Raw genomic sequence first — 18,835 nt, forward strand, 5'->3', positions numbered from 1 at the left:
GTTTCCTAATCTCTACGCTGCTGGAGAACTAAACGTATCGCTGCTTGCTCTACGTCATCGATGTCCACCTCTGCGCCTTCTTCCTCCGCTTGCCGCTGAATATCTGTCATTTGACTTTGGATTTGTTCATTTACAAATGTGATAAAAAAAAACCAATAAATATTATCAAATATTAATTAATAAGTAATTAACATTATTAAATTAATAAGACGTTATAACTTACATAGAGGCCTCTCGCGGCTTCCGTTGTCCAGTTGCTTTTGTCGTCTTGGTGGTAGTGTTGCCACGTCTCCAGTGCGGAGCCCAAGGTCCAATCTTCCCTCATCTGGAAGTATTAGTGAAAATATGTGTTAATATATAACTATTAAATATTGCAATTACAATTTTACGAATCAACAACTTACTTCCATCCGACAACGAGCCAAGAAAGATATCGACCCATGTCGACTCTTTGTCTTCTTCTTCTTCTTATTTTCTTTGTTGCGTTCAGACGCTTTCTACAAAACGTAAATCAAGTTAATTCGACCTCATAGAGCATTGCAGTTTCTATAAAAATATTACATTAAACTCTTCTGTATCAAACCTATCTATCGCCTTCTCCCAATCTACCTGACTCGCGCCCTTTGGTGTTTCTTGTTTGGCGAGATCTTTTTGGCCGCAAAATTTGATTATGAACTTCCTCGATAATTTTGACTTAGCGTTAAGAAAAATTCGCATTGCATCGCGAATGATAGCAGCATCAATCTCGGCTCAATAGCAATCTGCTGAGCGTACCTCGCCAGTCTCTGAATCTCTGTACACAAAAGTGAACTCACTATGGAGTCCGATCAAAATAGCGTCGACAGACTGAGGCGATACGTCTGGCCAGCTAGATATGCGCATCGGAATGGAGCCGTAGATATAGACTCCCAGACGCATGAAGAATACTCTGATCTTCTTATTCTTTTCCTTAACAGTCTGATAGAATGTCTACTGTACTGGATCGTAGCCAACAACCTTCGCACCTTCAACCCCTCTGACTGCTTTCTCGGATGTTGCGCCAGTCATCGGTCCCCGTGTAGCCTTATAACCGACGTATCCTGGTGTCTGTGGGGGATCCTCGCCTCCACCTGCTCCAGTGGCCATCGACATCCTATAAGATAAAAACAATATAAGTAAAAAGTTATTTGTTTCATCAAAATAAAAAAATTAAAAAAAGACATCCTACTCATTCATCATCATCACTCGATATAATGTTAGTATCATCTTCTACATCGACATCGACATCTTCTCCTAAAAAATGACGCGCTACTCATCTTCCTTATCGTCGCCTTCTTCATCGTCGTCAACATCGGTAACGAGCAAAGTTTCAGCTGTTTCGTGTCGATGATTCAGAAGCTCGATGCCTGACAGTTGTATTGTCAATGGAACTAAGGCCGATATGGTGGCGTCAACTTCAGGAATATTGTCTCAAATCCCTCGATGATTGCATTCCTCAATAATTTCCCATTTGCCGCCTTTGACAAGATCTTTTATGTAAAAGACTTGCTTCGCTTGAGTCACGAGCATGTACGGCTCATCCGTAAACCACTCTTTCGCTGTATAAGCACTTGTCGTTCCACAAACCATATCATCGTGCACTTTTATCCTCGCATCATACTTGTCACCATATGAAATGCATTTGAATAATACAACACGACAATTATGCCTATAATTCAACACGATGACGTCTTCCATTCGACCGTAGAAAACGTACTGATAGGTGCGTTAATCACGCGTTAAACTCATATCTCTCGGATCGAAATCGACGAGCCCTCGGGTATTTTGATGCTTTTTAGTGTGTTTTCGATTAGTTATAGATTCAAAGGAGCAATAGAGTGTTCACAGTCAATTCCATGGATAAAGGACGTAATTTGGAGACAAAACGGGTCAAAACGGAGTCAAAAAGCAATCGTAAAAAATTCACAACTCCGCGCACCGCGCATGCAGGCTGACCAGTCCCTGAGTCTTATGCGCAGAGCATGCATAAGTCGAAAGCTAGTTCGCGCGCCGCGCATCAAGCACCGCGCGCCTCCGGATTCCTGGAATAAGAAATTGACGTTTTTTTAGAAGATCTTGACCTTTGGATTTAATTGGAAGGCTCAGATGACTCCGAAAATACACCTTTCAGAGATATAAGCACTTTTTGTAACCTAAATATAACATATTTACTTTAAGTTTTGTTTTGTCTACTTTTTGCTTGAGAGTTTTTGGAGAGAAAATAGATTAGACAACCGCCGTCATCAATATCGTGCATCCTCGACCAGGGGCGGACCTAGGTGGTGGCCTCAAGAGGCCTGCCACCCAAAGAAAAAAAAAATCGGGCTTATTTTTTTTTTTTTTAGCCTAAATTCAGTTTTGGCCCCCTCCTTCCGAGTTTGGATCCGCCACTGTCCTCGACAATCACACTTTTATTCTTCTTCTAATCTCTTGAACTCCAGTTTTTATTAATAAAAATCATGTTGTTCGTTTATTTGTTCTTGATTATTTTTCCCTCGCATCTTATGTCTGTTCTTCTCGTCTCCATGCACTAATCTTCCATAGGGTTGTGGTGTAACGAGTTCATGAATCGGTGATGAATTTTCTTTGATATATTGTTGAATTATTATTAGTCCGACTGCTTTACTTAATTCAAATTCGTGCTTATTGCTTGTGTAAGAATAGCTAACTTATGCATGATATTTAATTTCACCTGGTGCTTGAGAAAGACTAGGTTGTTAGTGTGCTTGATTTGAATTATGGTAATACATTCATAGGCTAGATACGGCTAGGCAGTTATCGACTCGTGTGAATACTCTTGTGTTTAATGCTTGCCGTGCTTTTTAGGGATTGAGATCGAAAGATAAAATTCCGGCATAAGTTTAGGTTGCTAGATGCTCGAGAGAGATTTAGTGATATAATGAGCGTGAGGATGAGTAGTAAAGTATGAATAATAATAGTCGCGCCTGAACTCCCTTAAATACGAACCGAAGATTGAACTCATGAAGCCATAGTCCTACCTCTCTCTATCCATTAAATCCGTTTCTTTATTTAATTTATTTATTGCAATTATTTGTTGAGAAATTTGTGATGCCCTTTCCTCAATTTCTTTGGGTTCTCTTCGTACTAGTGAAACTTGAGTCTAAATTTAACTAATCCTCGTGGGATCGACTTGCACTTGCGATTTATTACTATTGCGACCACGTGCACTTTGCGTGTGCGAGGAAATTGTTTTGAGTGATTCCTTGATTATCACGACTACGAGTGATGAACTTGACGCCGTTAACCACACATCTCGAAAGCTAATGAACGATTTGAAAGGACCCGATGGATAATGCGTAGAGTTCTTCAGAGACGTCAGAGCCACTAGCTTTCAGATCATAAATCTGGTAACAAAACAAAGCATTGATAAATACGTGTGAGATATGCTATCCAAAAATGTAATTAGCTTTATTTACCTTTTTTGCAAACCAAACTTTGAATTCCTTCATATGTGCATCATCAATATCATCAACTCAAGTTTCTCGCATCAGTTCCCAATGCTCATTGTTGCTCAAAACATTACTCAAACAGCAGTAAAACAATGATATAACTTAGAGAAACACATAGATCGATAACTTACAGCAAATATGGATCCACTTTAGTACAGTTGGTATAGATGTACCACTCTGCCATCTCTTTCTGCTTATCGTCTAATACTATCGGTTTCATCATTCCATAAGGCACACAATTCTCGGATCGAAAAATAGAGAGCTCGCGTACTTGATCTTCAGCAACACCTTTTTTTATTTTCGAGATACCTTGCAACGAACGTTAAAGTTTCTTTTACAACGTAAGCTTCCGCAATAGAGCCTTCTGGTTTAAAATATTTTAACATTCCAAGGTATCTCTCAAATGGATACATCCACCTCATATGCACCGGGCCACCACGTAATGCTTCCTCTGGTAGATGAGTCGTCACATGAACCATAATCGTGAAAAAAAACAGGTGGGAAAATGATCTCAAGCTTACACAAGATCTCAATTATGGAATCTTGCACTTTTTTGAGATCTTCCACTCTCAAAGTTCTAGAACTTATTAGCTTAAAAAAGTTGCAAAGCTCGGTGATAGTCTCTTGTATAGTATTTGGCACAAAAGGGCGAATACCAATAGCCAACAACCTCTATTTTCCCATAAGCAGTTACGTTTTTCTTCAAATTCCCAGCAAGGCCATCTGGGAATTTGACAGATTGGAGGAACTCCGTAAACCGCTGCCTTTGCTCAAGGGTTAAAGTGTACGCAGCTGGCGGTTTGTACCACACATCCCCTTGTTTTTTCAAGTGTAAAGTGAACTTGATCTCTAAGTCCATTAAATCATGTCTCACTTTCTCAGTGTCCTTGTTCTCCCCTTCTAAGCTGGGCATAGTCTCTAGAAGATTCTCGCACACATTCTTCTCTATGTGCATGACGTACATGTTGTGCTTCAACTCCAACACATACCAGTACAGCAATTTGTAAAAGATGCTTTTCTTGGTCCAATTCAGTTTGCATGATTCTAGCCTTTGTTTTCTTCCCACAGAGCCGGCATGTTTGCCAGTTGTCTTGCAAGAAACACTACTCAACTGATCGAGTATGTTTTCCGGAGTCAACTTCTTCCGTTTAGGGCATCTCTCGTTGCGAACTGCGTAGTGATTGATACTTTTTCTCAATCGGTGAGAATGAGACAAGTATCGACGATGATCGTAGTAGACGATTCTATTTTTGACTTTTAAAGATGGCGTTTCAGATTTGCACATGGGACAAGCAAGATACCATTTTCCACTCCATCTCGATAAATACAAACGAGCAGAAAAATCGTTTATGGTCCAAAGTAGTGCGACACGCAACCAAAACACTTCATTGTTGGCTCCATCTGCAAGAACATGTCCATGTCTTTTCCGGGGGAGCTCGGCCCGGGAATTAGAAGCGTTAGCATCAAGTACTCTTTCTTCATGCACAACCAAGGCGACAAGTTATACGCGGTCAGTACCACCGGCCATATGCTGTATGCTAAACTCATTTCTCCAAACGGATTGAACCCATCAGAAGCTAGTCCAAGCCGTACGTTTCACGGCTCTGTAGCAAAATCTGGGTTTCTCTGGTCTATATTCTTTCACGTCATTCCATCACCAGGATGTCGCAGAACGCATTCTTCCTTAACACGTTCTCTATCATGTATCTGCATCTGAAGCGACGTGTGACAACATGCATACCACTGCTTCAATCTATCTTTCAGGGGGAAATATCGCAATATCTTTTGCGGTATTTTTTTTTTTCCGGGATTCTTCCATCTGCTCTCGTTGCAAAACTGGTTTTTTTACTAAATGCACGATAGCGAATTTAGTAGTGTCAGAGAGAGATTGTGAAAGGTATGGTATTTTTGAAGTTGGGATGTAGAAATTGTGGGCAAAGATACGAAATTTAAGACTAATTAGTTTAAAATTCTACCGAAATTTCGGCAGAATTTTTCCTATAATATTGATAAACCCAAAACCTGTAAATTCGTATAAAAACGTATGCATACCATTCAGAACTATCTTATTAATCAACTAAGTCCAAACCAAGCTTATGTGGCTCGGTCACAACAGTATTAATGAAAAACCGAAAAAATCAAAAGAAAAATAAATATATAAACTAAAATTTCAATAAAATTAACCAAACAATTTAAATCAATATATCTATAAAAAAAAATTAAGTAAATTAACTTAACTAATTAAATCGAGTAAACATTTCAATTTCAATTTCAATTTAAGTAATTACAATAATCGTAAACTAAACTAAGCATTTAAAAATAATTTAATTACCATATTAACAATTACAAATTCTATTAACTAAACCAACACACATATATATATATATAATAAAAAAAACAATTACAATTTCAATTAACAAAATCAATTTCAATTACGAATTACAATTTCAATTTCAATTAAGAATTACAATTACAATTAACCTAAACTAATAATCAAAATCAAACAATTACTAAACCTAACAAACTAACTAAATTATCATATCTAACATATTAACTAATTAATATTACTAATTAAATCATACTAATTAAACTAAATATATTTATCAAATGAAATCATAATAATTAAACTAACTAATTTTATTAACTACTAATTAAAAAAATTCAAAAACAGGAAGAAAAAAAAATAAAAAAATACTAACCTGTGTGACTGAGTCGCGCGCGGAGAAAGAGAGAGGCGAGAGACGGAGTGGTGGAGGTCGTGGCGGTCTGGTGGTCGCGATCTCGGCCCGCACTGGCGATGGCGGTGGTATGGTCTGCTCGTGGCGGTCTGGTCAGAGGTAGAGCGGGGGGTCTGGCGGAGGTTGCGCGGTGTCTGGCGGTGGTCGCCGGCCGTGTTTAGGGAGAAGAGCAGTGACGAAAGAGGCCCGAGTTTGGGGAGGCTCGACTGCAATAGGTTTGGTCTGCGTGGCGGTGAAGGTTCAGACGGGCTTGGAGAAGAGGATGGGTCGGAGATAAATTTTGGAGAGAAAATGACCGGCGGGGAAGAAGAAGTTCAAATGGGCATGACCTAATTTTTGGATGCGATTTTAAGTCCATTGGATGAGACAAAGTCCATCCAAAAGTCATTTAAATTAAACTAAATCCACGTCATCAACTGAACGAAAATAAAAAGGGGAAATATATCCCGATTAAATTTTCGACTTTTGGATGTTACAAAGTCGCATCCAAAAGTTACATATAGTTACTGAATACTGCTACTTAAGCAAGCGAGAATTTTAAGACTCTCGCAAACCCTAAGCGGCTAGTCGCATCCAATTGTCTTTTGGATGCGACTATTGGATACGACTAGTCGCATCCAAAAGTTAGTCGTTGCCAATAACTCAAATTGTCCTAGTGAAGATGGATATGACCACCATGCTTCAGTCCCTGCTCACCGTCGTCTCCGCCATCCCCCGCCACTCTCTCCGGCATACTCTCCGCCCTCGCTGCCATGTCCCCCGCCACCCTCTCCGGCGTACTCTCCGCCCTCGCTGCCATGTCCCCCGCCACCCTCTCCGGCGTACTCTCCGCCCTCGCCGCCATGTTAGCCTGCCACCTTCGGCGTCCGTCTCTGGCAAGTCGTGACGCGTCGTCGACAAGGGACCAGACTCTGGGGTTTTGGTTTTTTATTTTCTTTTTCTTAAAAAAAGGGTTAAATGATAGGTATTTAAGTAATTTCCAAGAAGTTTTTGGTTTGATGAATGTAAGCAGGAGCTTTGAATTTTTTTTTTTTTTTAGGGAGGGTTTTATAAGTAGTCAATGATACAAGATAAGATATTTATAAATATGGGGGGTTGGATAAAATATAATAAGTATCTATTTCTAAAACCACACAAACACACCCCAGAAATTACTAAATGTGGGTATTGCGCCCATCGAGATTCGATCCCGTGTCCTCCCCTTGGGAGGAGAGTTGTGTTACAACTTGGCCCAAACAAGTTTGGGAGTAGGAGGTTTGAAGTTGAAGGGTAAAAAGAGTGTATTGTGTGTTACCTTACCATACTTTTTCTTCTTCTTTAATCTTTAACAAGCGGAATGCCCGCGCGTTGCTGCGGGAATGCTTGATGTATACTAATGATAATTGGTTATTTGTTTGATCAAAAAATTGATTATTTGAATTATTCATTATATTTTTTGTGATGATAAATATGACATTAATTTATATATATATATATATATATATATATATATATATTAAAAATATTGCAATACATTTTTCTTAATATTACAATACATATTAATTCGTTTTCATTTTGTCATGTTGTTGGAGAGACGATTTATTTTAAAGATGCTTGGTATTTCTTAATGTTTTTTAGAACTTAATTTTAGACTATGTAAATAAACGAAAATCATTATAAATAGATTAATGAAAATGTATGGACTCAAAATCAATGAAAATTGTAAAATGGATCATTGATAAAAATCAAAAGTTGAAATTAAGCAATTAAAATTATCAAAATAAATAGCTTTAAAGTTATTGGTAGTGGTTATTTTAAAACTATTGTATAAAATGTATTATAAAATTTTAATTTTATTAAATATATAACTTACTTGACTTCCCGAACCTGTAGATGAGAGTGAGCTCTTTTGTGCCAATTTCAAATGCGTTTCCCTGAATCAATAAAAAAAAAAAAAAAAAAAAAAACATTTTTGGCCTTAACCGACAATCAAATCGTAAAGCTATTATGATTGACTAATGACCAGAACAGTGTGGAAAAAAAATTATAAAATATAGATAAGGTAAATACAACTTATCCATGGTGTGTAAAATGCGTACACTGTAATATAATGTCCTAATAATAAGAATAGCAATAAGAATTCTCTCTCTATATATTCTCTAATTAGTTTTTTTTTTTTTTTTTTTTTTCTAATCGGTTCTCCTTCCCCACTCTCTCTCTGTATTATTTTTTTTTTGTTGACAAACCTTCCGCGGTCTCCCTTTACTTATGTAATTAGGAACTTTTAAGATCTTTTTATTTCTACATTCAGAATTCGTTGACGGTGTTGTCGGCGGAGGATTTGTGTTTACTTCTATCTTCGGGATTCGTCGACGGTGTTGTCGGCGGAGGATTTGTGTTTTTATTCTATATTCGGGATTCGTCGACGGTGTTGTCAGCGGAGGATTCGTGCTCTTAAATTTTTTTGGCGAGGCTCGATCTCTCCGAGTCCAAACAACATCACTCGTCACAGTGATTCCTCATCTGTGCAATGTCCTGTTAAATTCATCCATTAGAGCATCTTCAATGGTAAGCTAATGTCAAATTAGCTTACCATGCCACATAAGTCATACCAAAATACAACTTACTTAAGCTAAATCATCCACAATGATAAGCTAATTTATCATCTTGCTTAAGTTTATCCCACTTATCAATTTCTATTTTTGTTTATTTTTTTATTCAATTTTCACTTGTTAAAACTATAATTTTTTTTATTAAGTGGGTCTCATGTATTTTGCTTAAGCAAGTAGCTCTATAGAGCCAATTTCTCTAGCAAATCACATAGCCAAATTGACAAATAATGGTTAAGCAAATAGCTTAACACTTCTCTTAATTGCAAGCAAGTCCTTAAAGTTGTTAAGCTAAACACCATTAAAGATGCTCTTATCGGCGCCGTAAGCTCTCTCTCCTTCTCCATATAGTTTCTGAAACTATATTTGTGATTTTTCTTTTTTCAGGATACATGCTAGAAAATAATAGTTACCTGTAAGTCCGAAGAATATCTTGTACTAAAATCTTAGCCCTTAAATTATACAACCTGAAAACAGCATATAAAAATCAGATTAGGTTATAAGAATATTAGTTGTATTACTTATGTTAACACTTAGATATATACCTGATGTCTGCTGAGTTAAGGTATCTATTTTATTGCTTTTATATGATTTTTTTTAACACTTGAATTGGTTTTGTATTTTGATCTGATGCTCTAGATGGGGTTTTTTATTGATTTCTTTCACGGGTGATGTCAAGCCAATATATATACGTATATATAGACAAAAAAGCAAAGTGAGGCAGCCGAAGAGTCTATATCCACAAAAATCTAGAATTGTAGCCGAGAAGAGAGTAGTTGTTTGGTAGTTAACTCAAAAAGTTTTTGTTTTCTATTTTTTAATTTTTGTAGTTGTACTGAAAAATGATTTTGCAGTTGTTTTCAAAAAGCTGTTTGGTACAGTTTTCATTTTTGTTTTTGAGAAATTGAAAAAACTGAAAAAAGTGTTTGGTACAATTTTCATTTTTGTTTTTGAAAAAATGTAAAGAGAAGATGAGGAGAAGGATGAGAGAAGAGAAGAATTTTTTTTTTTTTTTTTTTTTTTTTTCCAAAAACACCTTTTATTTGTTTTCAGTTTTCTTTAATCTTTTACAAAACAACTTCAAAATTTTTTAAAAAAAATTTCCAAAAATTTTACCAAACACAATTTTCACTTTTTGTTTCCTATTTTTTTAACTCAAAAACACTTTTTGAATTGATTACCAAACATCACCTTAAGTATCTAGAAATTTCGGTGTTAGTTTCATAATTTCGAAGACTTTAAATGATTATTAATATTTTCTCTTATTTTTTTTGTATAAGAGGTGCAAACTTGTAAATTATATGTATGTCGAAGGACAAAATTGACATTTTTACCTGAGGCTGAACTTTGTACACTGAGTGAACAGTAAATTCGGGTTCATCACTTGGATTGTTTATTTATTTGGGAACGGCTAAAATCAATAAAGCATAGTCATAAGAATTATGGCGGGAACAAAAAGCCCTCGTTGACCAGACCACAACACAATTATTCTCTCTTCTTCATGCGAACTGTCTCTCTCTTCTCCAAAACCCTAAACCGCACACCAATTTTCTCCATCTGCACAGGTTTTTCCTGTTCTTTGAGTCCAATGTCTCAGTCAACGCGAATTGTTGCCGAGTACGCGAAATCGAACCGGTCGTCGTGCAAGAAGTGCTCGAAGGCCATCGACGCCAAGACTCTGAGGCTGGGCTCGGTCACCAGAGACCCTCGAGGCTTCGACAACACCAAATGGCATCACTTGGATTGTTTCGCTTTAGGCTCCGACTCGATTTCTTCTGCACAGGATATTAAAGGATTCGATTCTCTAAAGGTATCTCTGATTTTAGTTAATAGAGTTATGTTTTATACGATTGAGAAACAAAATTAGGGTTTATCATGGCTTGGGCCTTCGTTAACATGAATGTGCAAGAAATAATTTTGGAAAAATTTGAAAATTTAGTTTTTGGATTTAGCCTAATTTGGTTATCGAAATCATAAAAAGACTTGGAATGCCAAAGGTTTGAAATATTCTCTTCGTGTTGTTTAATGGTTATTAGTGGTATGCTCAACAATTGAAATGATTTATGGGGTTAATGTTTGAGATATTAGGGAAGCGATCAGGAAGCTTTAAAGGAGTTGGTGGACTCGATCGGTACAGCTAAGGACGAGGTATACTTTCATTTCTGGCTAAGTTTGTGTAAGTCGTGGGACCATGAACTGTGGTTTGCTTAGTGATTACCATTGAAAACGGTACCAGAGTGTGACGATTGTCGGATTATTATTAGTGTAATCCATGAGTTCCATTAATAGGTTGAGAAACGAGTCGGAGATGAAGAAAATGAATTGGAAGAAAGGAATACAAAGAAAGCAAAGGTATGTAATAAGTTTTTTTTTTGGGATTGTTTTTGGAACGGCGATGATTAGATATGCAGGCACACATTAAAAATAGTACAATATCTATCTTATTATCTACTTCTGCGAGAATCCGAATGTATGGACCTGTTTCTTGAGGTTAATTGTTACCTTGTAGCCTACATGTCTTACCACGCTCAAACAACGTTGTAAAAAAAGTTGTGCTTGTATTTAGAATCCGAATTTATATGCCTGTTTCTTCAGGTTAAACCTTGCTTCATTCAGAATGCTTTACCTTGTAGCGTACATTTTTACCATGGCTGAAACAACTATGTACTGATGTAGAATAAGAAAACAAAATAAACTAGTAATAAGATTCTGGTTAGTCATCGCCTTATATTAAGAAAAGAAAAAACTAAAAATGATTCACCTTGAAGTCCCACGTGGTTGTAGTGTTGATGCCTAACAAACTCAATCGTTTCATTGGCATTGTATTATGGATGGTGATACCTTTTTTTCTTCTTTTTACAGCAGCTATCTACATCTGAGGAGAGCAATTTGGATATAGCATTTTCAGTTTCTGACGTCAAGAATAAGTACAAGGTCTTAATCAAAACATTTTTTTTTCTGGCATTATAGATGCCGTAATCAGTTGGATAATTGGTTTCTTATTCAGGAAGCAACACTTTCACCAAAATGGAAGGCATTCAAAACAACCATATTTCTTGAACGGGTGAGATACTTTGTCTGATTAACAGAGCCGTTTCCAATATGGTGCATATATTGTGTTATAGAGACTAAAATGATTGAACTTGAACTAAACTTTGTAATTCATATTGGGTTCGTGTTACCTTCTATTCAGTGTGAGGAAAATAAGTAGTTTTACATTTATTAACTCAGCTGTTGCGATCCGCTTCTTCCAGGATGATGGCCTCAATGATTCCAGTAAAATTGCGGCTTTTGATTTTGATGGCTGTCTCGCTAACACTAACGTGAGAAGGTTTGATCATCTCTTCTTCTCTGGAATGTATTTCAACAACTGTTGTGGATGTATGGAAACTTAGACTGCTTACCATGTAAAGCATTCCGTGTATAGTCTTTTAGAGTGAAGAGTTGTATTCCAAATGATCAGTGTGTGGTTGAAAATTGACGGTTTAGTTTTAATACATTTCAATATGCCTATAGAATTTGTTTGAGATTGCAATATGTATATAGTTTTTAATGTTAATAATAATAATTTCTGCTGCTATTTGGCTCACTGCCATAGAAATTTCTATTGTAATATTACTGTACACCAGAAGGAAAAAAAAAGTTTTGAAACTATTACCTTCATGGATTGACACACTAGTCAGTTAATTCAGTTAATTAATTTTCTCAGTTAACAAACTTTACCCTGAAATTTCAGAGTCGGTGCAGGTGCATGGTCTCTCATGTACCCTTCCATACCCGATAAGCTGCAGAGCCTATACAATGACGGCTATAAGCTGGTTCGTTTCTTTAATTAATCTATATTATCTTTGACTCAGCTTTAGTCAGATTTCCGATTATTCCTAGCTTGAAATTGGCTATTAAATAAATAACAATAAAAAGATCTGTTTACTTCTCTAAGATCTTTTGATCCAAATGAACCATCATGATGAACACATTATCAGGTAATATTTACCAATGAATCGAACATCGAGCGCTGGAAAAACAAGAGACAAATTGCTGTGGACTCAAAAATCGGTCGCCTCAACAGTTTTATTGACACGGTGAAGGTCCCGATTCAGGTAGTCACATCTGAAGATAAACCTTGATGCTTTTATATACTATACAACTTTATTATTATTATTATTATTATTATTATTATTATTATTATTATTATTATTATTATCACTGCATGTGCTGAGATGTATCTAAAATAAAACTCGTGTGGGACACATTTTCATTAAGTTTGAGAAACATGGCAGGTTTTCATTGCTTGTGGGACTGGTAAATCTAATGGCCCAGAAGATCAGTATCGCAAACCAAAACCAGGGATGTGGCATCTTATGGAAAAACACTTCAACTCTGGAATCACCATTGATATGGATCAGTTATTACTCTCTCTCTCTCTCTCTCTCTCTCTCTCTCTCTCTCTCTCTCTCATATTTGGTTTGTACACTTATGTCGTCATTATCGTTCTCTTTGTCTGGCAATAGGTCTTTCTACGTAGGCGATGCTGCAGGGAGAGTCGACGATCACAGTGACGCTGATATAAAGTTTGCACAGGTTTGGTTTAGTCAACGTTCGCTTGTTCTTTCATATATTTTGTCAGGTACTGATTATTAAAACCGAGTTTGTTTTGTGTTTTGAGTTAATTTGCTGCTCTTTTCTTCCTTGCATTGCAGACGATTGGTCTCAAATTTTATGTCCCTGAAGACTACTTTGACACGAAGAAATAAACTTCCTGGAGAGACGATAGTATATCTAATCTTCGTGTATTAAAAGCCATGTTGTTCAAGTGGCGTCAAGGATAGGAAGCAAGAACTTTTTTTTATGGCCTCAGAGATTTAGTTAGCTTGTAATCTTTTTAAAAGTTTTTCCGGCCCGCCATTAACCACCGGGCCTGAAGTATTCGCTACTGGTCTATGTAAGACCAGCTCCAATGTCTATCATTAGACAGTTAGCTTGTAATCAAATAGACTACTATTGAATTCCGCCCCAAATTTCTTTCGAGTTTACAAATTCTCCTCATAATTGAGATCCACAATAATTCTCTGAGTATCTAATCATCCATTGGTGTTCAGGGTACGGAAAAAATTGAGATAATACCAAGACTGTTTTAAAAAAATAAATCAAATTGCACTATATTATTTAATCGGGTCTGATTTACTCGTGTTTAAAAAGATTTTATTTTCTTTACACTCATTTACAAATTTAGCTAGAATTAAGCTTAAAAAATTGAATTATCTTAATTATTAAAACGCATATTATATCAACTAACATCTTTAATTCAAGAGTTTATAAAAAAAAAAAAAAAAAAGATTTGGTGCGATCTAGTCTAATTCGTAATTTTAATTTCGACCCTCCAAAATTCAATTTGCTAATAAAAAAATGAATAATAATAATTTCACGCTGAAAATAAAGAAATTAAGCGATTAATGGCTAATTATTATTCCGTTCAGACGAGTGCGAGTGCGAGTCAACAACACTCTCTCCTCCCCATTGCTCTCAATTTTCAAAAAATAAATAAAGAAATAGAAACGTGGTACTTAATTAGTATATATTATAAGCGTACAACATGAAGAACTACACGGTGGCAGAGAGCCGAGTCTGATAGACAACATCAAAGTGACTAACAATCTCCTCTCTCTCAGCTACCAAATCCCCGAGCGCCCCTCTAACCCTAAACCCTAACCCTAACCCTAACTCCAAGAAGATGAAGCCTGAAGCCACCACCACTCACGACGGAGCATCCGATGCCCCGTGGTCATCAGCGACTCCGTCTGCCGTTCCGGCGAACTCAGCCTGGGCCGATATCCGACCCACGGCAGCGGCGAAAACCAATGCTCTGACTCTCCAGCTAAAAGCAACCACGGCTTTCAAGGAGTCCTTAAACTCTGACGACGATTCCGGCGACGATTCCGATGAAGAGGACGTGGATTACTGGCCGGACCCCGGCGCCGAGAGGTTTCAGCTCTTCCGGAGGATTTTCGTTGAGGACAGCGAGTTGAGGAGGTACTTCGAAGAGAACTACAAGGCCGGCGAGTTTTTCTGCTTCGTCTGTGGCGGAATAGGGAAGAAGAGTTCGGGAAGGTCGTTCAAATCCTGTCAGGGGCTTCTTCAGCACGTGGCGGCCATGTCCAAAGTCGAGCGGAGCCAGTCCCACCGCGCTTTTGGCCTCGTCGTTTGCAAGGTCCTCGGTTGGGATTTCGATCAGATTCCGAGCGTGGTTCTCAAAGGCGAGCCTCTCGGTCGGATACTCGGCGCAAATGCATGTGCGGAGAAACAAGTTGAGTGTTCAGATTCTGATTTGGAATACTTTACATTAATACATTCATATTCTGAATTTGTGGTGTGGTTTGTTTTGCAGGAGGGGATTGTCAGTGTTGATTTGAAGGACAATGTGGATGCGCCGAGCAATAATGGAGGCGGTTTGGTTGGAAATGAAAGCTCTTCCGGGAAGGTAATAATCGATTAATGAACTTCGAGTTTCGTCTGAACTATATGGTTTTCAATATATGAACATTGCTCATTTGGGCATGTAATTCAGGGCGATATTGTTGGTGATGTTACACTTAGCATGAAAGTGGTATGTGATGATAATACAGTTGAAAAACAGGTCTTTGAGAGTAATGATAAGGTAATGAACTTTGAGGATTCAGTTAGGACGTTTTGTTATCCATGGTGCATTTGGTTTGGACATTGTCTAGAATTTCCTAGGAGCTTTAATTTTTGTTTGTTGTGGATTTATAGGGTCGTGTTAGATCCAAGGGTGGTCTTAGTAGAGACTATGAAAAAGGGCTTGTTGTGATTGGAACTTCTGAAGTGGAAGAGAATGAAAATAAGTCAACGATTCAGCCGGTACGATAAAATTCTGTACTCATTGATTTACCTCATGCTTTTTTTGGGATATGTTTTTATGATTAACGACAGACACAGATGGCCAGTGATATGAGCAAGTTTCCAACTTTAATGCAGTGCTCTTCCGAGGGAAAAGCTGGAACTGGGAATCAAGCCAAGGAAGAGAAGGCTTCAGAGGACAGTGACAACGAGGAAGAAGATCCTTCTGAGGATGGAAATGAAGAGGAAGAAGAAGAAGAAGAAGATCCTAGCGAAGAAGAGGAAGAAGAAGATCCTTCTGAGAATGGCAATGGGGACGAGGAAGAAGATCCGGACGAAGATGAGGAAGAAGATCCAAATGAAGTTGAGGAAGAAGATCCGAATGAAGAAGAGGAAGAAGATCCATGTGAGGACGGCAGTGAAGAGGAAGAGGAGGAAGAAGATCCTTCTGAGGATGAGGAAGGTGATGAAAATGACAACAAAGACGAGAATAAGAGTGGTGCAAATGAGAGCAAACGTTCAACCGTGTCTACAAGCTGCTCACTTGACCAACCTATGTCACAATTGGGCATTACACAGGTTAATTTCTTTTGTATTTTCATTTAATTATTGTAAACATATATATCCTTGAAGTACTTTGTCAAGTTTTTAATCCCGAATGAATTGATGATTCTGATTCTAGCAGAGATGATCTATATATCTCTTAAGATGACTCCACTTCTGACGTAAACGTCACTTACAACATGGATTTGGCTTAAAATAGACTACTGAAGAGCCTTTTTTTATTAGTAAACTACATATGTTTTGTGTTATTCAACTAAAGGCCACATCGTGCACTATATATAAACAGAATATAATATTTTGGGTTACCGAGCTTTATGTGACATTTTTTTTAAGATTTCGCTTCACACTATATAGGGATCTTGAACTACCTATGTTCTGTGTTGTTCAACAAAATGCCACAACGTAAAAACGGAATGTATTTCGGATTACCGGGCCAAATATCTCAAAATAACCCTTTTTATAATTTTATTAATATAAATGCAGGGATTTAATCAGCCATTGGGATCTTCTTCAGAATGGCCATGTGGAGAAGCTGTGATGAAGAATCCCTCGGCTAATATGGGATGGCCTGTCCTCACTCCCAAATCGGCTATTTCGCTCTCGCCCGAAGAACAAGCAATGCTTGCTTCGGACAAGTTGCAACATAAGGCTGTTAAACTTTGCAAAGACTTTCTCAGGACAAGGTCTAGTTTGGACAGTCGTGATGATAACAATGAAGAAGAGAAAGAACAAGAAGATCCATCTGAGGACAGTGAAAGTGAAAACGAGGACGAGGGTGCGTCTGGCGAATCCAAAGAATTAAATTTCTTTTCAAAGCTGTTCTCGGAAGATGTCAAGTTGAGGGATTTTTATGCCAACGACCGTGGGTCCCGAGACTTTTGCTGTTTGGTCTGCAGTGGAGTCGGGAAGAAAGACTGGAAGAGGTTCACGAGCGTCGCGCTCATTCAACACTCAACCGCGATATCGAAGACGAGGAAGAAGCGGGCCCACAAGGCCTACGGTGAAGTTGTTTGCGAGGTTCTTGGGTGGGACAAGAACCGGCTTCCGTCGATTGTGATGAGAAGCGAATCGCACAGGCAAGATCAACCGTGGATGAAGTTAAACGCAGTTCGCAGGTAAAACCCTTTCGATTGATTTCGATTTGCTTTAAAATAACATTGATATTAAAATGTGCAAATTTTGTATGGACGGTGCAGCGTTGAAGGGACGATATGAGCAGCGACGAAAGTGTCTTAGGAGCTAGGGATTTTGGAACTTGGATTTTATTGATGTACATATTTATTAACTTAATGGTGGTATGTAGTTTCTGATCGTTTTGCTTACTTTAAAATTTGGTAGATAATGTTTTCCAAGATTACGTTCATGTTTTTTTATTTTCTTCTGATTTTAGTGCACACCTTGTCTAATGTCAAACATCTTTATAACAGTGTAAAGAAATCAGCATCTTCTCGTGAAAAATAATTATTATTATTTGAACGGGCTATAATTATCGACGTGTCAAAGGCGAGCTCAGCTGTGCAATGTTATTTCTCAAGTAAATCTGTCATATTATAGCTTAAGAGGAAAATAATAAGAAAAGTTATACGAATAGTAAATTTAATCTGTCATATTATTGATTTAATTTATGGTTTTAGTTGGTCGAGTGACTGTAAATCTATTGGCTCACCATTTTCAATCCTTCCAAACTTCCAAAAGGAAAGAATCCACGGAGAAGAAAATTATTATGTTTTTTTTACAAACATACCCTGTATACAGTCGTGAAAAATTACCTCAATTATTACCATTTCATAACATTTTATTTTATTTTCCACCAAAACTATAATTTGAACAAAAATACTAGTGGGTCCAATGTGTAAATACTCTTTTGCACTCTATTTTTTTCTTCAATTTTGTCTTTTCTCTCTCTCTCAGACCATTAACACACCACCACCAACAACAACAGCCCTATAAAAAAACAAAAATAAAAAACAAAAAAAAACTCGAGAACCACTCTCATATCCGAGTTTCCGATAACCACTCTCTGCCATAAGTCACGCCCTAAAAGAGACTGCAACGACGCCATGAGGCAGAGCTGCTAGGCGAATATGCCGCCGGAGCTTCTGAGAGACGTTCTCATGAGGATCAAGGCGTCAGAGGACGCTTGACCTCCTCGCCAAAAAGTCGTCTCTTGCACCGGAGTCTGTCGGAAATGACGCGAGATTCTCAGGGAAATCGTCAGATCGCCGTAGCTCTTTGAAAAACTCACTTTTTATATTTTTTTCATGTTTCTTTCTTGAACTAACTACATTGTAATGGCATTTTAATTTCATTAAAAAAAAAACCTAATTTTCAGCTTCAACCGACGACAGATAATTCCTTCTGGCTGCCCGGAAATGCAGACGCCCCACTTGCACAGAGTACATAATGTCCCTGAACTCTAATGACGTGTCCAAATGAAGCAATACTTTCGTTGGGAAATTAAGGTATCAAGCTCAACAACACTACTACTATTCTCATGTCTAGTGTTTTGTTTATTGGGTACTTAATATGGGCTCTGGTGGGGATGTTTTTTTTTTTCTTTTTTTTGGGTACTTAATCCTAATTATAATTTTAGAATATATGT

At 37.5% G+C, this 18,835-nt stretch overlaps 2 protein-coding genes across 5 annotated transcripts; both read left to right on the plus strand.

Annotated features, from left to right (window-relative positions):
• Nucleotides 1-10,244: 10,244 nt before the first annotated feature.
• Nucleotides 10,245-13,912, plus strand: LOC149401198 (phosphoesterase). 2 transcript variants are annotated; one of them, XM_089613755.1, is made up of 11 exons: nt 10,245-10,624; nt 10,903-10,962; nt 11,104-11,166; nt 11,677-11,748; nt 11,822-11,878; nt 12,069-12,145; nt 12,551-12,632; nt 12,798-12,914; nt 13,095-13,219; nt 13,326-13,395; nt 13,515-13,912. In XM_089613755.1, exons 1-11 carry the CDS (start codon nt 10,316-10,318, stop codon nt 13,566-13,568), a joined length of 1,086 nt encoding a protein of 361 aa, XP_089469881.1. In that variant the 5' UTR covers nt 10,245-10,315; the 3' UTR covers nt 13,569-13,912. The 2 variants fall into 2 exon arrangements, with proteins under 2 accessions (XP_089469881.1, XP_089469882.1); XM_089613756.1 differs by having other exon boundaries at nt 11,680-11,748.
• A 386-nt stretch (nt 13,913-14,298) lies between these two features.
• Nucleotides 14,299-17,728, plus strand: LOC149401199 (uncharacterized). Of its 3 annotated transcripts, XM_089613012.1 has the most exons (7): nt 14,299-15,118; nt 15,200-15,292; nt 15,380-15,469; nt 15,583-15,690; nt 15,808-16,248; nt 16,717-17,348; nt 17,430-17,727. In XM_089613012.1, the coding sequence occupies exons 1-7, from the start codon at nt 14,546-14,548 to the stop codon at nt 17,446-17,448; spliced, it is 1,956 nt and encodes a 651-aa protein (XP_089469138.1). In that variant the 5' UTR covers nt 14,299-14,545; the 3' UTR covers nt 17,449-17,727. The 3 variants fall into 3 exon arrangements, with proteins under 3 accessions (XP_089469138.1, XP_089469139.1, XP_089469140.1); XM_089613013.1 differs by lacking the exon at nt 15,380-15,469; XM_089613014.1 differs by lacking the exons at nt 15,380-15,469; nt 15,583-15,690 and having other exon boundaries at nt 15,763-16,248; nt 17,430-17,728.
• The last annotated feature ends 1,107 nt before the right edge of the window (nt 17,729-18,835 follow it).

Source organism: Urtica dioica, chromosome 4, assembly GCF_054948205.1.
Source record: "Urtica dioica subsp. dioica isolate 48M chromosome 4, U.dioica_male_clone48M_v1_H2, whole genome shotgun sequence".
In the NCBI taxonomy this organism is placed as follows: Eukaryota; Viridiplantae; Streptophyta; class Magnoliopsida; order Rosales; family Urticaceae; genus Urtica; species Urtica dioica.